The 21,683-nt window shown below is 43.5% G+C and overlaps 2 protein-coding genes across 4 annotated transcripts in view; one reads left to right on the top strand and one right to left on the bottom strand.

The window, feature by feature from the left end:
• The first annotated feature begins 4,339 nt into the window (after positions 1-4,339).
• mtif3 (mitochondrial translational initiation factor 3) overlaps positions 4,340-21,683 on the top strand; it is a 19,089-nt gene continuing 1,745 nt past the window's right edge. The window contains exons 1-6 of one of the 3 annotated variants that reach the window (XM_060826113.1): positions 4,340-4,703; positions 5,773-5,843; positions 9,558-10,068; positions 12,482-12,636; positions 15,827-15,967; positions 17,964-18,015. In XM_060826113.1, coding sequence (XP_060682096.1) covers positions 5,790-5,843; positions 9,558-10,068; positions 12,482-12,636; positions 15,827-15,967; positions 17,964-18,015 — 913 coding nt within the window. In that variant the 5' untranslated portion in view covers positions 4,340-4,703; positions 5,773-5,789. Of the gene's footprint in view, positions 4,704-5,761; positions 5,844-9,557; positions 10,069-12,481; positions 12,637-15,826; positions 15,968-17,963; positions 18,016-21,683 lie in introns of all 3 variants that reach the window. The other 2 variants (XM_060826112.1, XM_060826114.1) reach the window with 2 other exon arrangements.
• Positions 16,034-21,683, bottom strand: part of gtf3ab (general transcription factor IIIA, b) — a 19,929-nt gene continuing 14,279 nt past the window's right edge. The window contains exons 7-9 of the mRNA XM_060826111.1: positions 18,619-18,845; positions 17,944-17,997; positions 16,034-16,975 (exon numbers count right to left, since the gene is read on the bottom strand). Of these exons, the coding sequence (XP_060682094.1) occupies positions 16,805-16,975; positions 17,944-17,997; positions 18,619-18,845 (452 nt within the window). The 3' untranslated portion in view covers positions 16,034-16,804. The remainder of the gene's footprint in view (positions 16,976-17,943; positions 17,998-18,618; positions 18,846-21,683) is intronic.

Here is a 21,683-nt window from a genome sequence, read left to right as displayed (position 1 = left end):
CTCACTCTGAGATCCTCGGTCTCTCTCTCTGTCCCTCCCCTGTAATCCACTGTCTGAGATCCTCAGTCTCTCTCACTGCCCCTCCCCTGGTGATCCACTGTCTGTCTGAGATCCTCAGTCTCTCTCACTCCCCTCCCCCACTGTGAACCACTCTCTCTGAGATCCTCAGTCTCCGTTACTGCCCTCCCCGCCGTCATCCACTCACTCTGAGATCCCCAGTCTCTCTCTCTGCCCCTCCCCCGTGATCCACTGTCTGTCTGAGATCCTCAGTCTCTCTCACTGCCCCACCCCCCATGATCCATTCTCTCTCTGAGATCCTCAGTCTCTCTCACTGCCACTCCCCCGGTGATCCACTGTCTCTCTGAGGTCCTCAGTCTCTCTCACTGCCCTCCCCCGTGATCCACTCTCTCTCTGAAATTCTCAGTCTCTCTCACTGCCCCCTCCCCCGGTGATCCACTCTCTCTGAGATCCTCAGTCTCTCTCACTGCCCTCCCCGCCGTGATCAACTCTCTCTGTCTCTGAGGTCCTCAGTCTCTCTCACGGCTCTCCCCCGTAATCCACACTCTCTCTAAAATCCTCAGTCTTTCTCTCACTGCCCTCCTTCGTGATCCACTGTCTCTCTGAGACCCTCAGTCTATCTCACTGCCCCTCCCCCACCGTGACCCACTCACTCTGAGATCCTTGGTCTCTCTCTCTCACTGCCCTCCCCCATGATCCACTGTCTCTCTGAGACCCTCAGTCTCTCTCACTGCCCCTCCCCCGGTGATCCACTCTCTCTCTCTCTCTGAGATCCTCAGTCTCTCTCACTGCCCACTCCCCGCAGTGATCCACTCTCTCTGAGATCCTCAGTCTCTCGCACTGCCCTCTCCCCCATGATCCATTCTCTCTCTGAGATCCGCAGTCTCTCTCACTGCCATCCCTGCTGTGATCCACTTGCTCTCTCTGAAATCCTCGGTCTCTCTCACTGCCCCCTCCCCCTGTGATCCACTTGCTCTCTCTGAGATCCTCAGTCTCTCTCACTGCCCCCGCCCCCCGGTGTTCCACTTGCCCTCTCGGTGATACTCAGTCTCTCACTGCTTCCCCCCCCCCTCAGATGATCCACTTTCTCCCTAAGATCCTCAGACTCTCTCACTCCCCTCCCCTACCATAATCCACTCACTCTGAGATCTTCAATCTCTCTCACTGCCCCCTCACGCAGTGATCCACTTGCTTTCTCTGAGATCCTCAGTCTCACTCATTGCAGACTCCCCCGGGGATCCACTCACTCTCTCTGAGATGCTCAGTTTCTCTCACTGCCCTCCATGCCGTGATCCAATTGCTCTCTGAGATCCTCAGTGTCTGTCATTGTCCCACCCCGTAATCCACTGTCTTTCTGAGATCCTCAGTCTCTCTCACTGCCCTCCTCCGTGATCCACTCACTCTCTTGACATCCTCAGTCTCTCTCAATGCCCCTTCCCCCGGTGATCCACTCGCTCTCTCTGAGATCCTCAGTCTCTCTCACTGCCCCCTCCCCTTGGTGTTCCACTTGCCCTCTCGGTGATACTCACTCTCTCACTGCCCCCCCAAGGTGATCCACTCTCTCTCTGAGGTCCTCAGTCTTTCTCACTGCCCTCTGCCGTGATTCACTCTCTCTGAGATCCTCAGTCTCTCTCACTGTCCTCCCCCGGTGATCCTCTCTCTCTCTCTGAGATCCTCAGTCTCTCTCATTGCCCCCTCCCCTGGTGATCCACCCTCTCTCTGAGATCCTCAGTCTCTCTCACTGCTCTCCCTGCCATGATCCACTTGCTCTCTGAGATCCTCAGTGTTTCTCACTGCCCCACCTCTGTAATCCAGTCTTTCTGAGATCCTCAGTCTCTCTCTCTGCCACTCCCCCGTGATCCACTTGCTCTCTCTGAGATCTTCAGTCTCTCTCACTGCCCTTTCCCCAGTGATCCACTCGCTCTCTGACATCCTCAGTCTCTCTCACTGTCTCCTCCCCCCCCGTGATCCACTCTCTCTGAGATGCTCAGTGTGTCTTACTGCCCCTCCCCCAGTGATCCACTCACTCTCTCTAAGATCCTCAGTCACTCTCACTGCCCCTTCCCCCGGTGATCCACTCGCGCTCTCTGAGATCCTCAGTCTCTCTCATTGTCCCCTCCCCCAGTGATCCACTCTCACTGAGATCCTCAGTCTCTCTCACTGTCCCACCTCTGTAATCCACTGTCTTTCTGAGATCCTCAGTCTCTCTCACTGCCCTCCTCCGTGATCCACTCGCCCTCTGACATCCTCAGTCTCTCCCACTGCCCCTTCCCCCGGTGATCCACTCGCGCTCTCTGAGATCCTCCGTCTCTGTCACTACCCCTACCCCCGGGATCCACTTGCTCTCTCTGAGATCCTCAGTCTCTCACTGCTCTCTCTGCCTTGATCCAATTGCTCTCTGAGATCCTCAGTGTCTCTCACTGCCCCACCTCTGTAATCCACTGTCTTTCTGAGGTCCTCGGTCTCTCTCACTGCCCCCTCCCCCTGTGATCCATTCGCTCTCTCTGAGATCCTCAGTCTCTCTTACTGACCCCTCCCCTGGAGATCCACACTCTCTCTGAGATCCTCAGTCTCTCTCACTGCCCTCTCCTCCAGTGATCCACACTCTCTATGAGATCCTCAGTCTCTCTCACTGCCCTCTCCCCCTGTTGTTCCACTAGCCCTCTCGGTGATACTCACTCTCTCACTGCCCCCCCCAAGGTGATCCACTCTCTCTCTCTGAGGTTCTCAGTCTTTCTCACTGCCCTCTGCCGTGATCCACTCTCTCTGAGATCCTCAGTCTCCCTCACTGCCCCCTCCCCTGGTGATCCACTCTCTCTCTGAGATCCTCAGTCTCTCTCACTGCTCTCTCCCCCGGTGATCCACTTGCTCTCTCTGAGATCCTCAGTCTCTGTCACTGCCCCCTACCCCCGGGATCCACTTGCTCTCTCTGAGATCCTCAGTCTCTCTCACTGCTCTCTCTGCCTTGATCCACTTGCTCTCTGAGATCCTCAGTGTCTCTCACTGCCCCACCTCTGTAATCCACTGTCTTCCTGAGATCGTCAGTCTCTCTCACTGCCCCCTCCCCCCGGGATACACTTGCTCTCTCTGAGATCCTCGGTCTCTCTCACTGCCCCCTCCCCCTGTGATCCACTCACTCTCTCTGAGATCCTCAGTCTCTTTCACAGCCCCCTCCCCTGGTGATCCACACTCTCTCTGAGATCCTCGGTCTCTCTCACTGCCCCCTCCCCCTGTGATCCACTCGCGCTCTCTGAGATCCTCAGTCTCTCTCACTGACCCCTCCCCTGGTGATCCACACTCTCTCTGAGATCCTCAGTCTCTCTCACTGCCCTCTCCCCCGGTGATCCACTCGCTCTCTCTGAGATCCTCAGTCTCTCTCACTGCCCCCTCCCCCTGTTTTTCCACTAGCCCTCTCGGTGATACTCAGTCTCTCACTGCCCCCCATGGTGATCCACTCTCTCTCTCTGAAGTCCTCAGTCTCTCTCACTGCCCTCCCCCGTGATCCACTCTCTCTCTGAGATCCTCAGTCTCCCTCACTGCCGCCTTCCCCAGTGATCCACTCTCTCTGAGATCCTCAGTCTCTCTCACTGCCCTCTCCCGGTGATCCTCTCTCTCTGAGATCCTCAGTCTCTCTCACTGCCCCCTCCCCCTGGTGTTCCACTTGCCCTCTCGGTGATACTCAGTCTCTCACTACTCCCCAAGGAGATCCACCCTCTCTCTGAGATCCTCAGTCTCTCTCATTGTGCCCTCCCCCGGTGATCCACTCTCTCTCACTGAGATCCTCAGTCTCTCTCACTGCCCCCCCCCCCATGATCCACTCTCTCTCTGAGATCCGCAGTCTCTCTCACTGCTCTCCCTGCCGTGATCCACTTGCTCTCTGAGATCCTCTGTCTCTCACTGCCCCACCTCTGTAATCCACTGTCTTTCTGAGATCCTCAGTCTCTCTCACTGCCCCTTCCCCTGGTGATCCTCTTGCTCTCTTTGAGATCCTCAGTCTCTCTCACTGCCCCCTACCCCCGGGATCCAATTGCTCTCTCTGAGATCCTCGGTCTCTCTCACTGCCCCCTCCCTCTGTGATCCACTCGCTCTCTCTGAGATCCTCAGTCTCTCTCAGGCTCTCCCTGCCTTGATCCACTCTGCTCTCTGAGATCCTCAGTGTCTCTCACTGCCCCACCTCCATGATCCTCTCGCCCTCTGACATCCTCTGTCTCTCCCACTGCCCCTTCCCCCGGTGATCCACTCGCTCTCTCTGAGATCTTCAGTCTCCCTCACTGCCGCCTCCCCCAGTGATCCACTCTCTCTGTGAGATCCTCAGTCTCTCTTACTGCCCTCCTCTGTGATCAACTCTCTCTGTTATCCTCAGTCTCTCTCATTGCCTACTCCCCCGGTGATCCACTCTTCTCTCTCTGAGATCCTCGGTCTCTCTCACTGCCCCCTCCCACTGTGATCCACTCGCTCTGTCTGAGATCGTCAGTCTCTCTCACTGCTCCCGCCCCCCGTGATCCACTCTCTCTCTCAGATCTGCAGTCTCTCTCACTGCCCCTCCCCCGGTGATCCACTCTCTCTCTCACTGCCATCCCTGCTGTGATCCACTGTCTCTCTGAGATCCCCACTCTCACGGTGACTGACCGCCTCAGAAGCTGCATTGCCTGGTTTTCTCCGGATGTGAGGGCGGACCGAACCCGGTGAGTGTGACCTGGACAGACCCGCGGAGTTGGGCCCGGGGTTCGGAGCCGGAGCCTGGGGCTGGTGTTTGGAACCGGACCCAGAGCCTGAGCCTGGGCCTGGGGCCGGGGTTTGGGACCTGGACCCGGAGCCTGGGCCTGGGGCCGGGGTTTGGGACCTGGACCCGGAGCCTGGGCCTGGGGCCGGGGTTTGGAGCCTGTGCCTGGGCCTGTTTTCGCTGTCGGTGGCGGCTCTGGTCCCGTTCACATCTGGATTTTAAATGTTTCTTATTTGAACTATACCCTGTCCCAGCGCCTGGGTTTATTAACATCAGTTTGAAGGGCATGTTTTGATACATTATGTTTGAATTTTTAAAATTCCCAATGACGTCCTTAAAATCTGTTAAATCAGGGGAAAGTGAACTATAAATGAATCAGTTTTAACAGAACTGTATTAATTAGAGAGCAATTCAAAAACTTCTTCTATAAGTCAGGACATATCCAGATGTGGTAGGCTGCTCCTGGAGGTTACTCTCTGTGGACGACACACAAACCTACTCCATCACTTGATTTAATGCTTAAAGTGTACAAAAAAAAAGTCGCACCAAAAATTATATTTTACCAATTGCCATTTTGTCACAAAATTAGATTACTTACAGTGTGGAAACAGGCCCTTCGGCCCAACAAGTCCACACCGACTCTCCGAAGAGCAACCCACCCAGACCTACTCCCCTACATTTATCCCTTCACCTAACTCTATGGACAATTTAGCATGGCCAATTCACCTAACCCCCACATCTTTTGGACTGTGGGAGGAAACCGGAGCACCCGGAGTCAACCCACGCAGACACTGGGAGAATGTGCAAACTCCACACAGACAGCCTGAGGTGGGAATTGAACCACTGTATCACCGTGCTGCCCACAAATGTACCCCTTGTTGACTTGCACATCTGCTAATCGACAAATGGTTTACCGAATATTTTTCGATTCTGACTGCAATTAAAGTGATTTAAGGAAGTCATACAACCTCAGGCTGTAAAATCGTTATATTTGACTTGTTACAACGGGTTTATTTTCAGTTCTTTTCTAGTGTGTTGATCTTATTGTATGAATACAAGTGTGCATCCTACTCGTAGTAGTACAACGGAAGCAGCATTTCAGGTGAGCTGTCTAAAAAAAAATACTTTTTCTTTATAATCTCTGTGAGTGCTGTGCTCAAAGATATGTTAAGACAAAACTGCAGATGCTGGAATCTAAAGTGAACAACCAGGAGTCTGGAAAAACACAACAAGCCAGGCAGCATCAAGAGGTGGAAAAGTCAATGTTTTGGGTGTAACCCTTCCTCAGGACCCTGAGTGAGATACGTTAAGCCATTTTATACCATAGATCACTGAGTACGTCAATCCAGTAGAAAGGCAAACAAACACATTCTTCCATTTTTTTTTGCATAAACATAGTGCATATGTCAACTCCCACCCTCTCCTTTTCACGATATGATATACTGTCATTCATAATTAACCTCAATTTTCAAACCGGTAAATGTCTTGTAATCACTTACCTTATAATTGTCTACAAGGAATCAAGCAGAAAATATTTATTGCAAAGATTTACAAATGTTTCAGACATGCCCACAGGCAAATGAAAATGCTAAATGAGTTCCAATAAAATGGATAAAGTATGAAGCTGGTTTCAAGCTGGAAGTTGCAACACTTGCTATCTCAATAATATTGCAGTTAGAGCATTTGGTGTTGGCGATGAACTGATGCAAGAATCGAAGAAAAAAATCTGTGCTGAAGAAAATGCCCAGTGTCAAAGCCTTTGATGATTTTCAAATGTAAAACCATGCCAAAGGTTCCTTGTAGGAGATTTTGTATGTCTACGATTGCAGTTGGATAGTTGAGAATTGAGTGAAGTTATAGATTGATAACAGATCGAATAGGCAAGCCAGTGACCTATGTAAAGAATGCAGTTCATTGATGTGGTTCATGTGTAAATTTCATAACTGAGGTCAAGAGGCAAAGAAATAACACCCAGATTGAATCATACAGAAGGTCTTAACATCCACAGTCCAACCTTTGGATGCATGCCTCAACAAACCATTCAAGGATCATGGGTATGCCAAATGGAATGGAATGGAATGGAATAGATTCCCTACAGTGTGGAAACAGGCCTTTTGGCCCGACAAGTCCACACCGACCCTCCGAAGAGTAACCCACCCAGACCCATTTCCCTCTGACTAATGCAGCGAACACTATGGGTAGTATCGTGTGGCCAATCACCTGACCTGCACATCGTTGGACTGTGGGAGGAAACCCATACAGACTGTCGCCCGAGGCTGGAATCGAACCTGGGTCCCTGGTGCTGTGAGGCAGCAATGTTAGCCACTGAGCCACCATGCCGCCCCCAATCCTGATTCTCTACAACCTCAAGTATGAGGCCAGTGTTCTTACTAGACTCCATTAACTGCTTTCCATCCCAAGAACTGAAAGGCTTTGAACTCTGGCTGATTAGGTGGACAGTTATTGGAGGGAAATGCCTTGATCAAAATGAAAATATCTGCGTTGCCTCATTGACATCTTTTGCAGTTTTATCAAATTGTGGGATGCTATCAGTGAACAAACTGTCACCAAATCCTTCAAAAAATGCAGAATAATCAATTGAATGATTTATAGTATAGTGGTATGTTGTGGAGGGATGATTCTGAAACATCTGATCCAGAATAGAATCTTTAACCCGATGCCATTGCCAAGTGACTCAGAATAAATAGTGAACATTTCTTGTATCAGATGCTGAAGACAGTATATTCAACAGGCTTTAAAACACTTTTATTTGGTTAAAGTCATCGGTGTATAATTTTTTTTTAACTTATCGAAAAGGTGACCACCTACACCCAAACCAGACATTCACATTTTATACTCAACATATTAACTGATCTCCTCCACCTCCCATCTTTTTGTAGGCTTCAAAGACAACTTATATATACTGACATCTACAGTAACTAAGTTGTTATTGTGGGTCAATTGATATATTTGTGCAAGAATTTCTTTTTATTGGTCCATTCTAAGATGGAATGTTAGAGTGGGAGAGGTATTCCCTATATGATTCATTCTTAAAATTGAGGATCTAGTTTTATAACTTTATTGATCAGAACTTTATTAAGAAAAGAATAAGTTTAAAATTTATTTAATGTAATTTATATATGATCTGCATTTTAGTGTGTAGATGACACTAAATGTGGAAAAAATGTAACTGTGAGGATAGACTGGAACTCCAAAACGACATGAGTGGAATGGGTGGATAGGAGGCAGGTGAACCTCAATACAGAGTAGTGAGAGGTGATGTACTTTGATTGGAAAGTCACTGTAAAAGTCTAATTCTAAGGTAAGCTAACTTGTGTGTTTCTGTAGCCATGGTGGTTTCTTTTAAAACAATTTATAAGCAATACTTTAGCAATCTCATGGGTTTTTATTTGCAATTTTAAGATTTTTCAACCTAGCAAGATTGACAATTGTACCTCAACATTACTATTAGAATTTTGCATTGAGAGTTTTATTAAGGCTTAAGTTCAGAGGGAGAGGTTTTTGCTTCAGTCTTACTTTTTGGGTCTGAATTGGGTGTGTGCAGAATCCTGCAGGTGTATAGAGTGGGAGGAAGTTACAGATATAGTAAGGGACAAGAATTTGCATACAATGGTGAGAATTTTTAAATTGAGGTGTATAAGGAGATTTTGATATCTAGTGATGGGAAAGCTTTTATGAATGAATGTGAACAATCTGATTATTCTATCAGAGTCTTGTTTTAAGAGCAGAGGTATTCGTGAATAGATTGCCTAGAAACCTTTGCTATAGTTGCAGTTCATTTAAGAAGTGGCTAAAGGACACCAAATGGCTTGAAGCAAAATGAGTTTCAGAGCATTACTACTACGCAACCATAATTATATAGCCACTTGAAGGCTGACAGTGTAGATAACATAGACCCATTCAGTGCAGGCATGGAACTCTGCTTAGCAACTGTTAGAATTCTAAAATATTGTGAGATTTTAATAAACATTAATTTTATTAAAATTAATAAACATTAATCTTAAATGGTTTTGTAAATAATAGAAACAATGAGATTATGGGGGCATCTTCCTCAAAATCCCAAATGCTGAACAGAAAATAAGATGCCTGTATTTCAATCGAAAAAAAATCTGAATGTTTTTCAACCCTGAGACTATACGATATCACTACATGATCAACATAACACTAGGATGTCAGTGCCATCTTGAAGTAGTAATGCATCTTGTAAGGCTGACTATATTGCAATAAGGAAAAGGTTAGAATCATTGAATCCCCAGAGTATGGAAGCAGGCCATTCAGCCCGCTGAGTCCACACTGACCCTTTTGAAGGCCCTATACAATTGCACCTAGATGTCCCTGCTCCTGTACTCAAATCCTCTTGCTATGAGGGCTGACGTACCATTTGCCTGTTGCACCAACATACTTGCGTTGAGTAACTGGTGTACAAGGACACTGAAGTCTCATTGAACCTATCCCTTTCCTATTCTGTTGCCATTCAGATAATAATCTGCCTTCCTGCTTACCAAGGTATATAACCTGTCATTTAACCACGCTATATTTCATCTGCCATGCGTTTGAATAACATAGAAAATAAAGTTATTCTTCACACCAATGCAGATACATTTTACCATTCTGACCTGGTCTCAACCAAACAGTAACTAGCTTACTTCAGCTGTTAAATTGAAGCTTTAGTCACTTTAGTCAAGTTATGCATTGATGATGCTGCTGAAAGTCAACACACAACCAAAGTAACATAAAATCCACTGTTCAAATCCACAAATATAGCAATAATTAGTTGCCTTTTATTTTCTTTCAGATGGCTGCACATTGCATAAAGAAACTCGCTCTCCAAACTACAACAGGTTACGCATGTTGGTATTTTTGTAATGAAAGTTCAAGGTATTTTAACACACTGTTGATACAAACTGTGGCAAAAGAAATGACATCTCAATCCAAACGCAACACACCTTACTGGAAACTAGGCCACCAGATTAAACCTGTAAAAGCTTTTATAACAGCTAATGAAGGTGAAGGAGAGCCTGAGAAAGCACAACACAGGGAAAAAAAGGATCCAAAAGCACGAAAAACAATAGGAAGCGTTGGAAGAAAGATTCACCACCGCATCATTCACGTGATAGATGAAAATGGAGAGAACCTGGGAAATTTGCACAGAGCTGATGTTATTCGAATAATGGATGAGCGTGGAGTCAAGGCTGTACCTCTCAGGGAAAATGCAGACCCTCCAGTGTACAAACTAATGACAGGAAAGCAGATTCACGATGAACAAATGAAACTCAGGGAAAAACGAAAGAATGAGCCTAAAACTGGTGAGTGGAGGGATAAGTTTGTCCTTGGGTGAAACAGTTCTCAAATTTACCATATTTTAATAGAACCTTCCTTCTCTCTCCATCTGACAAGAATAAAATAAAAATTAATTCAGTTTATACAGCTGCATAACCATGTTGAACTGAGGTTGGCATGGGGTGGGGGAGTTATATTTTAGCACAATTAGTAATCAAAGATTATAAGAATATGTACTATATATCCATTTTCTTTTGGCTTTTAAGGCTGCCAAATTATGTGGAAAAGTGGTTTGTAAATTAATGGCCAGCTTCCCCCTGCCCATGTGCTTAGCTAGCAGAGGCTGAGCAATTCAGCTCCACCAGACAATTGTGTCCTTATAGCCTTGGATAAGATACTCAGTGACCAGAGCTTAGATGGCAACATCCCAGGTTCTAACATGAATGAAAAAATCCTGTCAAAAATAATAATGCAGATACCATCAAATTTGGAAAACATTGAATATCTTAGTTAAAATAAATCTCACAACACCAGGTTATCGTCGAACAGGTTTATTTGGAGTTGTGATTTTTAACTTTGTCCACCTCAGTCCAATACCAGCATCTCCATGTTTTGAATATCTTATGCCAACTACTGGCAGATCTTTTTGAATAGAGAGAATGTACAACTTTGAAAACATGGGTGATTAAACAAATCTAAAGGATTACTTCATTGTAAACAAAGAGCTAGAGGACAGCAACAGAAATTAATGAAATGCAAATTTAAGAATGTTTAATGAAAAACTCCATTACCAAGTAAGAACTATTCAAAACCATCTTCTAAATAAAACATTACTAGAGAAATTAATATCCAAAAAAGTTGTGTGCTACAGTAGGAGATAATGTATTAGAGTTGGAGGTTGGTTAGCTCAGTTGGCCGATTTAGGACAAAGGACAAGACAGCACAGGAAAGTCCTTTGGCCCTCTGAGCCTGTGCCGACACATTTTGCCCTTCTGTACTAAAACTGTCATCACTTACAGATTCCCTTTCTATTCACGGATTTGTCCAGGTATTTCTTGAATGCTGCTATTGTGTCTGCTACCAGCACCACCTCTGTCAGCATATTCCAGGCACTCCTAACCCTTTGTGTAAAAGATTTGCCTTGCACTTCTTTTAAACCACCCTGCACCTTGAACCAGTGTCCCCTAGTAATTGAACTTTTCATTGTGGGAAAAAGCCTCATACTTTCCACTCTATCCGTGTCATTCTCAATCTTTTAAACTCCTATCAAGACAATCCTCAACCTCCTGCGTCCCAGTGAAAACAAACCTAGTTTGTCCAACCTTGCTTCATAGCTTAAAAAAAATCCCCCATACCAGGTAACATCAAGGTAAATCTTTTCTGTACCCTCTGCAAAGCATCCACATCCTTCTGGTAGCATGGTGACCAGAACTGTACACAATATTCCAGTGCAGCCTAACTAAAGTTCTGTAAAGCTACAGCATTACTTGCTTATCCTTATACTCAGTGCCCTTTCCAATAAATGCAACCATGCTTTCGGCCTTTATTATCTTATCTGGCTGAGCTGCCACCTTCAGTGATCTGTGAACCTGCACACCCAGATCTCTCCATATCAGTACTCCCAATGGTTCTGCTATTCATTGAACAAATTTCACCTGTTCATATCCTTCCAAAATACACCACTTCACATTTGTCCAGATTAAACTCCATCTGCCATTTCTCTGCCCATGCCTCCAACTGATTTATATCTGCTCTATCCTCTGACAATCCTCCTCCCTATTCGCAACTCCACCAAAGCTTACTAATTAGACCAGCTATGTTCTCCTCCAAATCATTTATTTAGACCACGAACAGCAGAGGTCCAGCACTGATCACTGTGGAACACTACTAGTCACAACCCTCCATTTTGATAAGCATCCTGCCACCACTACTGTCTAATCATAGGAAAGCAGTGCAGTGATGCCATAATGCGGATTCAACTCCTGCACTGACTGCAGTTACCATGAAGGTCCCGCCTTCTCATCCTTGCCCTTTGCCTGAGTTGTGGTGACCCTTAGATTAAACTCATGACCAATCATGTCACTCTAGTAAGAAAGAAGTCTTCTGGGACATGGTGATTTTACAGAGTTGAGCTTTCACAGGCTGAAGCACTTTCTCATCAGAGTGTTCCATTCTAACGAAGCAGATATTCAGCTAGTTAAAGTGTTCAGATACAATGGAGAATGTGAATGGATAAATCTATTTACATTGCATTTGTAATATAAAATAGTTGTGTAATCAAAAATTGAAAACAAAGGCAAAGGAGTAGATAACGTAGGTTTGATGAGAGAGAGAAGTTGGAGAGGCTGAGGCATTAAGAGTCCGATTTTGAATGTGAGGTCTAGCCTCACGCTGAAAGCAAACCAAAACTTATTTTTAAATTGTTTCTTTTGAATGCAGGACCTTGTCAAATCAAGGAACAGACGTTCTCAGCAGACATTGCAAAGCACGACCTGCAAACAAAAATAAAGCAGATCCAGCAATGGATTGACAAGAAGCACCATGTTCGGATTACTGTTAGAAAAGGAGCTGCAATGGACAAAGCAGATAAGATGGTCAGACCTTACAAAGACTAAACATTGGTTTACCAATCTCCGTTTTTATGCTGTTGACAATACATAGATGATTGAATGTAGTCTTAAATGCATTCAGATGGAAGTACCTTCATTTATTATCATAAATCTAGTGTCAGAAACTTGTGCAAACATGACCATTTAAAAATATTTTGACATGGTAATGCCTGTTTGGCCCTTCTCACTACAATTGGACAAAAAGAAAGGACAGCCTGTTGGGCAGCCTTCAGGAGATTATGATTATTAGATTCCCTACAGTGTGGAAACAGGCCCTTCAGCCCAACCAGTCCATTTGGGACAGTTATGCAGTTCTCATTTTATCTTGAGCCATAATGAAATCGTTCGTGGTTTATGATAATGTAAACTGGCTCATTAGTGACAGTAAACAACAGACTGCCTCCAAAGCGCAGAAATTTCGTGACAGCTCTTTCTACATTCCAATATGTTTTACTGCCACTGGGGGACTGAGTCATACAGCACAGAAACAGACATGAGAGTCCAAATCATCCTTGCCGAAAAGATATCTCAATTTGATCTAGTCCCATTTACCAACATTTAGTCCATATCCCGCTAAACCCTTCTAATTCACGTACCATTCGGATCCCTTTTTAAAATGTTGTAATTGTACCAACTTCCACCATTTCACCTGGCAGTTTGTTTCATGCACACACCATCTACATGAAAATGTTACCCCTCAGGTCCTGTTTAAATCTTTCCCCTCACTGTAACCCATGCCCTCTAGTTTTAGACTCCGCACCTAGGAAAAAAATACCTTGGCTATTCATCCTATTCATGCCCCCTGGTGATTTTATAAATCTCTAAGGTCACCCCTCCAGGAAAGAGTCCCAGCCTATTCAGCCTCTCCCTATAGCTCAAACCCTCCAATCTTTCCTGAATCCTTTCAAGTTTAACAACATTCTTATAGAAAGGTGACCAGAACTGTACACAGCATTCTAAAAGTGGCCTCACCAATGTCCTGTACAGCTGCAGCATTACATCCCAACTGCTATACTCAATGTTATGACCAATGCTTTCTTCACCTTCAAGGAATTATGCACCTGCTCTCCTAGGTCACTGTTTGGCAACACTCCCCAGGGCCCCACCATTAACTGTATAAGTCCTACCCTGATTTGTCTTACCAAAATCCAACATCATCTATTCATTTAAACTTAAACTCCATCTTCTATTCCTTAACCCGTATGATCAAGGTACCTTATATACAGAATTCTTTTCACCATACCATCCATTTTGGTGCTATCTGCAAACTTACCATACCACCAATATTCATATCCAAATAATTTATATAAATGACAAAAAGCAGTGGGTCCAGCACCGATCCTTGTGACACACTGCTAGTCACAGGCCTCCAGTCCAATAAGCACCCTCCACCACCCCCCTCTTCTACCTTCAAACCAATTGGCTAGCTCTTCTTGCATCTCATATGATTTAACCTTACTAATCAGTCTACCATATAGAACGTTACCAAATACTTTGAAGTCCATTTAGATGTCTACCACTGTTTCTTTTTGAGGTGACAAAGAAGATTGATGTAGGCAGAGTGTTTGTCATGATTAAATGAACTCCGTGTCTATGCTTCCAAACATATAATTCAACCAGTTGTGTGGCCTGGTGTACACTTTCTTCCGAGATGTATGAAGCTTTATTAATGCTTGTACCAACACTTGGCCATTAAGTCATATTACCCATGTTTTTTAAAATTTGGCTTAACACCTGTGGTGAGTAGGTTACTTGAAGATTGAGATAAGATATACATACATTTGTAAAGACAGGGTTTGATTAAGAGTAGTTAGCATGGCTTTGTGAGTGGTAGATCATTCCTCAAGTTTAAGAGTTCTTTGAAGTGACTAGGAAGGTTGACAAGGGCAGGGCAGTAGACATAGTCTGTATGGATTTCGGTAAGGCTCTTAAAATCCCACACGGCAGACTGCTCTGGAAGGTTAGATCGCATGGATCCAGGGGGAGCTGGCAAATTTGGCTTGATAGCAGGAAGCAGAGGGAAAGAGTGGAAGGATGCTTGTCAGACTGTGACTAGGGGTTGGTGATGGGTTCATTACAGTTTGTTATCTATAATCCATGATTTTGATGAGAATGTACAAGGCCTGAGTAGTAAGTTTGCTGATGACACTAAAACAGCTAGTATCGTGAACAGTGATGGCTATCACATTGCAGCAGGACCTTGATCAGCTGGGGAAGTGGGCTGAGAAATGGCAAATGGAGTTTAATATAGGTAGTGTGAGGTCTTGCATTTTGTAAAGTTAGATCAAGGTAGGAGTTTCATGGTGAATGGTTCTCAATGTGGAGTCAACAGGGCAGTGAAGATGACTTTTGGCACCCTGACCTTCCTCATTCAGGGCACTGGACTATAGAAGTAAGGAAATTCCCATTACTGAGGATTAAATGTTTTATATCCAAATTAGAAGGTGGGCAGTTCAGCCGTTTGATCGCTAACATTCTGTAAAGGTCACAGCTGATTGTGTAGATAACCCCTGTTGGAGAGAACTACCACAATGTAATCTAAAAATATGGATGGACTGTGCTTTTTCTTAATTTATAAAATCCCTACAGTGCAGGCAGAGGCTATTTGGCCCATCTAATCTATATTAACCCTCCAAGGAGACCCACCCCTACCCACACATTTGTGGAGAAGGAGACAATTTATTGGGGCACTGCAGACCTTTGGATTGTGGGAGGAAACCTGTTCAGACAGTTATCCAAGGCTGTAATCAAGCCGAGTTTTCTGGCACTGAAAGCCAGCTGTGTTAACCATGGAGCCACTGTAGCAAATGCAATTAAGTCACTTCACTAGGTTTTTTTTGCAGGAGAAGTTTTGCAAATGTTATATCTCCCTTAAGTATAACTTGCTGAGCATGTAGAACCTTGTTAAAGTAGATATTATTGACCTACGTTTGGCTGTTTTTTGCATTATTTAAAATTTAATTGATGGGCCGAGTTACTCAAAACACCACAGGGAAAGGAAAGGAAAGGAAAGGAAAGTCTTAAGTTTTTGAAATTCAGATTGATCTGTAACTTCATGTTTGATAGTTGTGGTGTTATTTAATTTAGTCAGAATATAAAGTTTGACTTAATTCAAATAATTTAAGTTATATGAAACAGCTTTAAACATCCTTCTAATCTATTAATCTCATTGAAGGAGATATTGCTGGATCAAATTGTTCAATCCATGCCTGACAAAGCTACCTATGTATTCAGGCCAAAGGTCATTAAAGAAGGTAAAGCAGCGATGTGCATTCTACGGCATCTCTCTGACAAAGAAATGAACGCGCACAAAAAGGTAAATGGAACCATAATGTGTAAAGATTGTTTCCAAAACAGAATGAAAACTTTAAATTACCAGTAACTGAAATGTATTATTAGATTTAACAACCAATTGAAAACACTTCCTAAATTCTTCATTTAACAAGTTACAGACATAACATTCTTTGATCATGAGTCTGACGTAAACTTGGAGTAATCACAACTGCCCATGTCTTAAATGGGCATAGTTGACAGACAAAGGATCAGTCAGACTTAAATGTGAATTAAGGTCACGAGGTAAATTACAGCAGCATGGTCAAAAACTTATGTTTTACTATACAACAATGGCAGTAATAAACTTTTGTGTAACAGTATTTTAAGTAAGAAAATAAACCTGAGGAGTCACTCCACTTCCTACAGGTACACAATTCTTTATCCAAAATCAGAAGTTTTTTTTCTCCATAACATATTTGGCATGCAAACAGTTAACCCAATTCCACACCCATTCGACCCATGTCACTCAGATGTGACTTGGCAGCATGGCCCAGCACTGGCAGGCATCAACTCTGTCTCAGGGCTTGTGGTCCTCACAGGTGTGTGTGCTGTTTGCTAAGATTTCTTTTTAAAAAATCACAAACTGTCACATTCTGAAATCTGAAAAATTTCAATATCCCAAAACCAGCCGACCCCAGTGGTTTTCGGATAAAGGATTGTGTACCTTTACTATATTAATAATTATACAGTGAGGCATCCACCTTAAAGTTTAAACAAGGTGGAAATGCGCAACATTAGAAAATCTCTATATTTTGCAGAGTCTGGATTGAAGCATTAGTTCAGAGTCCACATTTTAGCCTTATTAATTCCTTAAATCGCATTAATTGGCTCCCACTGGTTGAGTTAGCTTATCTTTTTCTTCTAATCCAGACATTTTAGTCTTCTCAAGCATTTCAGTTAAAGTACATGACACAGCAGCTGATTGGTTCTTGGAAGGGATATATCCAGTAAGACGAGATGCAAGACCGCGCTTAGGACGAGGTCGTTTTCCCTGTAGGAAAAATGATGCAACATGTATAACAGAATCAAGATTTTTTTTTCCCCTCAGTGTTACTGACTACAGAGCCCTGTGGGCCAAATAGAAAAAGTCGATTTACGTTTAATTGAAATCCCCAGAACAGTAAGAATGTAATAGAACTTTACAGCTCCAAGGTCATTTCACCAGTTATCAACTTAAATCTTGGCCAGTTCATTCCTTTTGCCAAACTTTTAGGTTTAACATCCAAAATAAATTGAACAAGTTTAACTGGGCTAATTACCTTGCACATTAGGATATTAAATATTAATGGAAGCTAAAGTATTTAAACAACCATATCTAGATAAATTAGTAAAGAAAGAAAGATTGGTTAACTTTGCAAATGGAACCCTTGTGATGAAGGCCATAATTTTAAATGTTAAAAGCAAATGGTGCAAATGTTGGAAAACTGACAGTGACAAAATTCTGGCATATTGTGGGAACAAAAACAAGGTTTGCAATACTATACTGGTTAATTATTTTAAAATAAAAAACATCAACTTTCTTCACAGATGTGATATGACAATGTTTCCAGCAATTTGTTTTTATATTTAAATGTTGACCTGCCTTCCATTGCCACACAGCTTTAATTTTGATAAGTTATCCATGAAAAATAGTATTACCAAGTATCTGTGTCAAGATTAGAGAATTAGAAAACTACTGTAAACATTAATTGTAAGGCTTAAAAAAACCCAATCATTAGCACGTACGTGTGCCAAGAACAGAGGTTCCCTGAATTGTTTAAAAAGGTTGAGAACTGAAATCTTAATGGTTTGAACTTTGCACTGTTATGAAATAAGAATTGTAAATTCCTCCTCCTAACCTCTGCAGGAATGATAAAATTTCATGTTATAAGGCAGAGATTATCACTGTAAACTTAATTCTATTGAATTGTTTACACTGATTTATAATAAAATCTCAAAACTCAATATTTGATAAGATACCTTTAATTTCTGTTTTTTAGGATCATGGACAACAGAGTGACGTTCCAAACTTTGCTGCAACACAAATAGAAGGTAATATTTTAAACATCTGTTGGTCTCTAAAGCACACTTAGTTCACTTGTCCATAAAAATCAGTATTTATAATGTATTCAGCTAGAGATTTACCACAAATAAATTTTATGTCGCCATACACTAATTTTGCAAATGTAGGAAACTGGGTCTTAAATTCAATTCATTTTCTATAATAAAAAGTAATATTAGATTGATTCGATTGTGGAAACAGGCCCTTTGGCTCAACAAGTCCATACCGGCCCTCCAAAGACTAATCCACCCAGACCCATCTCCCTACATTTACCTGACTAACGTACCTAACACTATAGGCAATTTAGCATGGCCAATTCCCTTGACCTGCACATCTTTTGGACTGTGGGGAGAAACCGGAGCACCCGGAGGAAACCCACACAGATACTGGGAGAGTGTGCAAACTCCACACAGACAGTCATCAGCGGCTGGAATTGAACCCTGGTCTCTGGCACTGTCAGGCAGTTGTGCTAATCACTGAGCCACCATGTCACCCCGTTCATTAAAAAAATCTAGACAGGAATTAAGTTTGTTCTCAGTAAAAGGCTTCTTGCTAAAACTCATCTTTATAATTTAGAACAAAAAAAAACTTACTTTCATAGAAAAGTCTTTCCCACAGCCAGGGTATCCACAAACAAAATTTCGTTGTCGCTCATGAAATGATAGAATATGGCCATGTAAATTAAATGACGTTGTGTAAGTTCTCTCACAGTCTTTCCTGGGACATCTGAAGACTTCCCTCACTTGAGCGTGAGTCTTAAGGTGCGCTTGTAAAAAGGCCTTGCGTTTGAATTTCTTATTGCATTGGTTACAAACAAAGTCTAAATAAAAATTGAAAATATTATTTTCCGAATCATAGCTCCAATTTTTAAAATACATTGAATTGCCATTATTGAACAAAATGGAATATGTTAATAGCAAACAAAGTTGATAAGCAGTCCACAACAGTATTCAGCGAGGTTTGAGATTTGTAACTCGGGTTAAAGTTCTTGATGTAAGTTTGCTTGCTTCGCCAGAGGCTCACTGATGATGTTACTCAGTATGGTAGCTAAACATCTGAAAATGAACCTTCCAGCTTAGCGAGCAAACTTCGATCCAGTTTTCAGCAGATTTAGTGAGGACCAGTGATAGTTCAATTAGAATTCTGAAACTGCAAAAGTTATTTTCCTTCCATCTTAAAGAATTTGATAATCTTATAACATTGAAGTATGATGTGGTGAGGCATGACTTAGGATGCGTGGATTGGAAAAATAGGCTTCAAGGGAAGAACACAAATGATATGTGGAGATTGTTCAAGGAACAGCTATTGGGTGTCCTTGATAAGTATGTACCAGTCAGGCAGGGAGTAAAGGGTCTTGTGAGGGAGCCGTGGTTTAATAAGGAATTGGAATCCCTTGTGAAAGGGAAGAGGACGGCCTATGTAAAGATGAGGCGACGGTTCAGTTGGGGCGATGGAGAGTTATAAAGGTAGCCAGGAAGGATCTAAAGAGAGAGCTAAGAGCAGCGAGAAGGGGACATGAAAAGTCCTTAGTTGGTAAGATTAGGGAAAACCCAAAGGCTTTCTATAGGTATGTCAGGAATAAAAGGATGACTAGGATAGGTATCGGTCCAGTCAAGGATAGTAGTGGGAAGTTGTGTGTGGAGGCGGAGGAGATTGGAGAGACAGTATACTTTTCGTCAGTATTCACTCAGGAACAGGCCACTGTTGCTGATGTGAATATTGAGTCACAAGTGATTAGAATGGATGGCCTTGAGGTATGTAGGGAAGAGGTCTGGGGAATACTGGAAAGGATGAAAATAGATAAGTCCCCTGGGCCTGATGGCATTTATCCTAGGATCCTCTGGGAAGCTAGGGAGGAGATAGAGGAGCCATTGGCCTTGATTTTTATGTCGTCGTTGTCTACGGGAATAGTGCCAGAAGACTGGAGGATAGCGAATGTCCCCTTGTTCAAGAAGGGGAGTAGGGATAGTCCGAGTAACTATAGGCCAGTGAGTCTCACTTCTGTTGTGGGCAAAGTCTTAGAGAGAATTGTAAGGGATAGGATTTATGAACATCTGGATAGGAATAATGTGATCAAGGATAGTCAGCATGGTTTTGTGAAGGGCAGGTCGTGCCTCACAAACCTTATTGAGTTCTTTGAGAAGGTGACCAAGGAAGTGGACGAGGGTAAAGCAGTAGATGTGGTGTATATGGATTTTAGCAAGGAGTTCGATAAGGTACCCCATGGTAGGCTAATGCAAAAACTACGGAGGTATGGCATTGAGGGTGCATTAGAGGTTTGGATTAGGAATTGGCTGGCTGGAAGGAGACAGAGGGTAGTAGTTGATGGTATAGGTTCATCTTGGAGTGCAGTTACTAGCGGTGTTACACAAGGATCTGTTTTGGGACCATTGCGGTTTGTCATTTTTATAAATGACCTAGAGGAGGGGCTTGAAAACTGGGTGAGCAAGTTTGCGGATGACACGAAAGTCGGTGGAGTTGTGGACAGCGAAGAAGGATGTGGCAGGTTACAGCGGGATATAGATAAGTTGCAGAGCTGGGCAGAAAGGTGGTAAATGGAGTTCAATGTAGCTAAGTGTGAAGTCATTCACTTTGGTAGGAGTAACAAGAAGATGGATTACTGGGCTAATGGTAGGCTACTTGGTAGTGTGGATGAGCAGAGGGATCTTGGTGTCCATGTACACAGATCTCTGAAAGTTGCCACCCAGATAAATAGTGCTGTGAAGAAGGCATATGGTGTACTGGGCTTTATTGGTAGAGGAATTGAGTTCGAGTCCTGAGGTCATGTTGCAGTTGTATAAGACTCTGGTGTGGCCTCATCTGGAGTATTGTGTGCAGTTTTGGTCGCCATACTATAGGAAGGACGTGGAGGCATTGGAACGAGTGCAGAGGAGGTTTACCAGGATGTTGCCTGGCATGGTAGGAAGATCGTATGAGGAAAGGCTGAGGCACTTGGGGCTGTTCTCATTGGAGAAAAGAAGGTTTAGGGGAGATTTGATAGAGGTGTACAAGATGATTAGGGGTTTAGATAGGGTTGACGGTGAGAACCTTTTTCCGCTAATGGAGTCAGCTGTTACTAGGGGACACAGCTTTAAATTAAGGGGTGGTAGGTATAGGACAGATGTTAGTGGTAGATTCTTTACTCAGTGGGTTGAGAGTTAATGGAATGCCCTGCCAGTAGCAGTGGTGGACTCTCCCTCTTTATGGTCATTTAAGCGGGCATTGGATAAGCATATGGAGGTTATTGAGCTAGTGTAGGTTAGGTAGGCTTCGGTCGGCGCAACATCGAGGGCCTGTACTGCGCTGTATTTTTCTATGTTGTATTGCAGATGTTGGAGATCTGAAATCAAAACAAATGCTAGAGAAGCTCAGGTTTGGCAGCATCTGTGAAAGAGAAACAAAGTTAACGGATCCAACAGCAGTCTTTCAGAATTGAAAGCTGGTGTTTGTGCTGTTAAGGGCAACAAATGAAGAGTTTGTGTCGAGAACAGAAGACAAAAGGTGTTAATGTCGTACAGGAATTATATAGATGGTAGTGTGAGGTGTCAATTGTAGAAATTAAGTCAGTCTTGCTCAGAGCAAATCTATGCATTCAAGACATTGTGGGGACTAAGTGATCAAAATAGAAGACAGCATTCAGACTATGAAGAAGTTGAAC

This window comes from Hemiscyllium ocellatum, chromosome 6, assembly GCF_020745735.1.
Source record: "Hemiscyllium ocellatum isolate sHemOce1 chromosome 6, sHemOce1.pat.X.cur, whole genome shotgun sequence".
NCBI lineage: Eukaryota > Metazoa > Chordata > Chondrichthyes > Orectolobiformes > Hemiscylliidae > Hemiscyllium > Hemiscyllium ocellatum.
The sequence above is the reverse complement of the archived record's forward strand: the minus strand, read 5'-3'. Positions and strand labels throughout refer to the sequence as shown.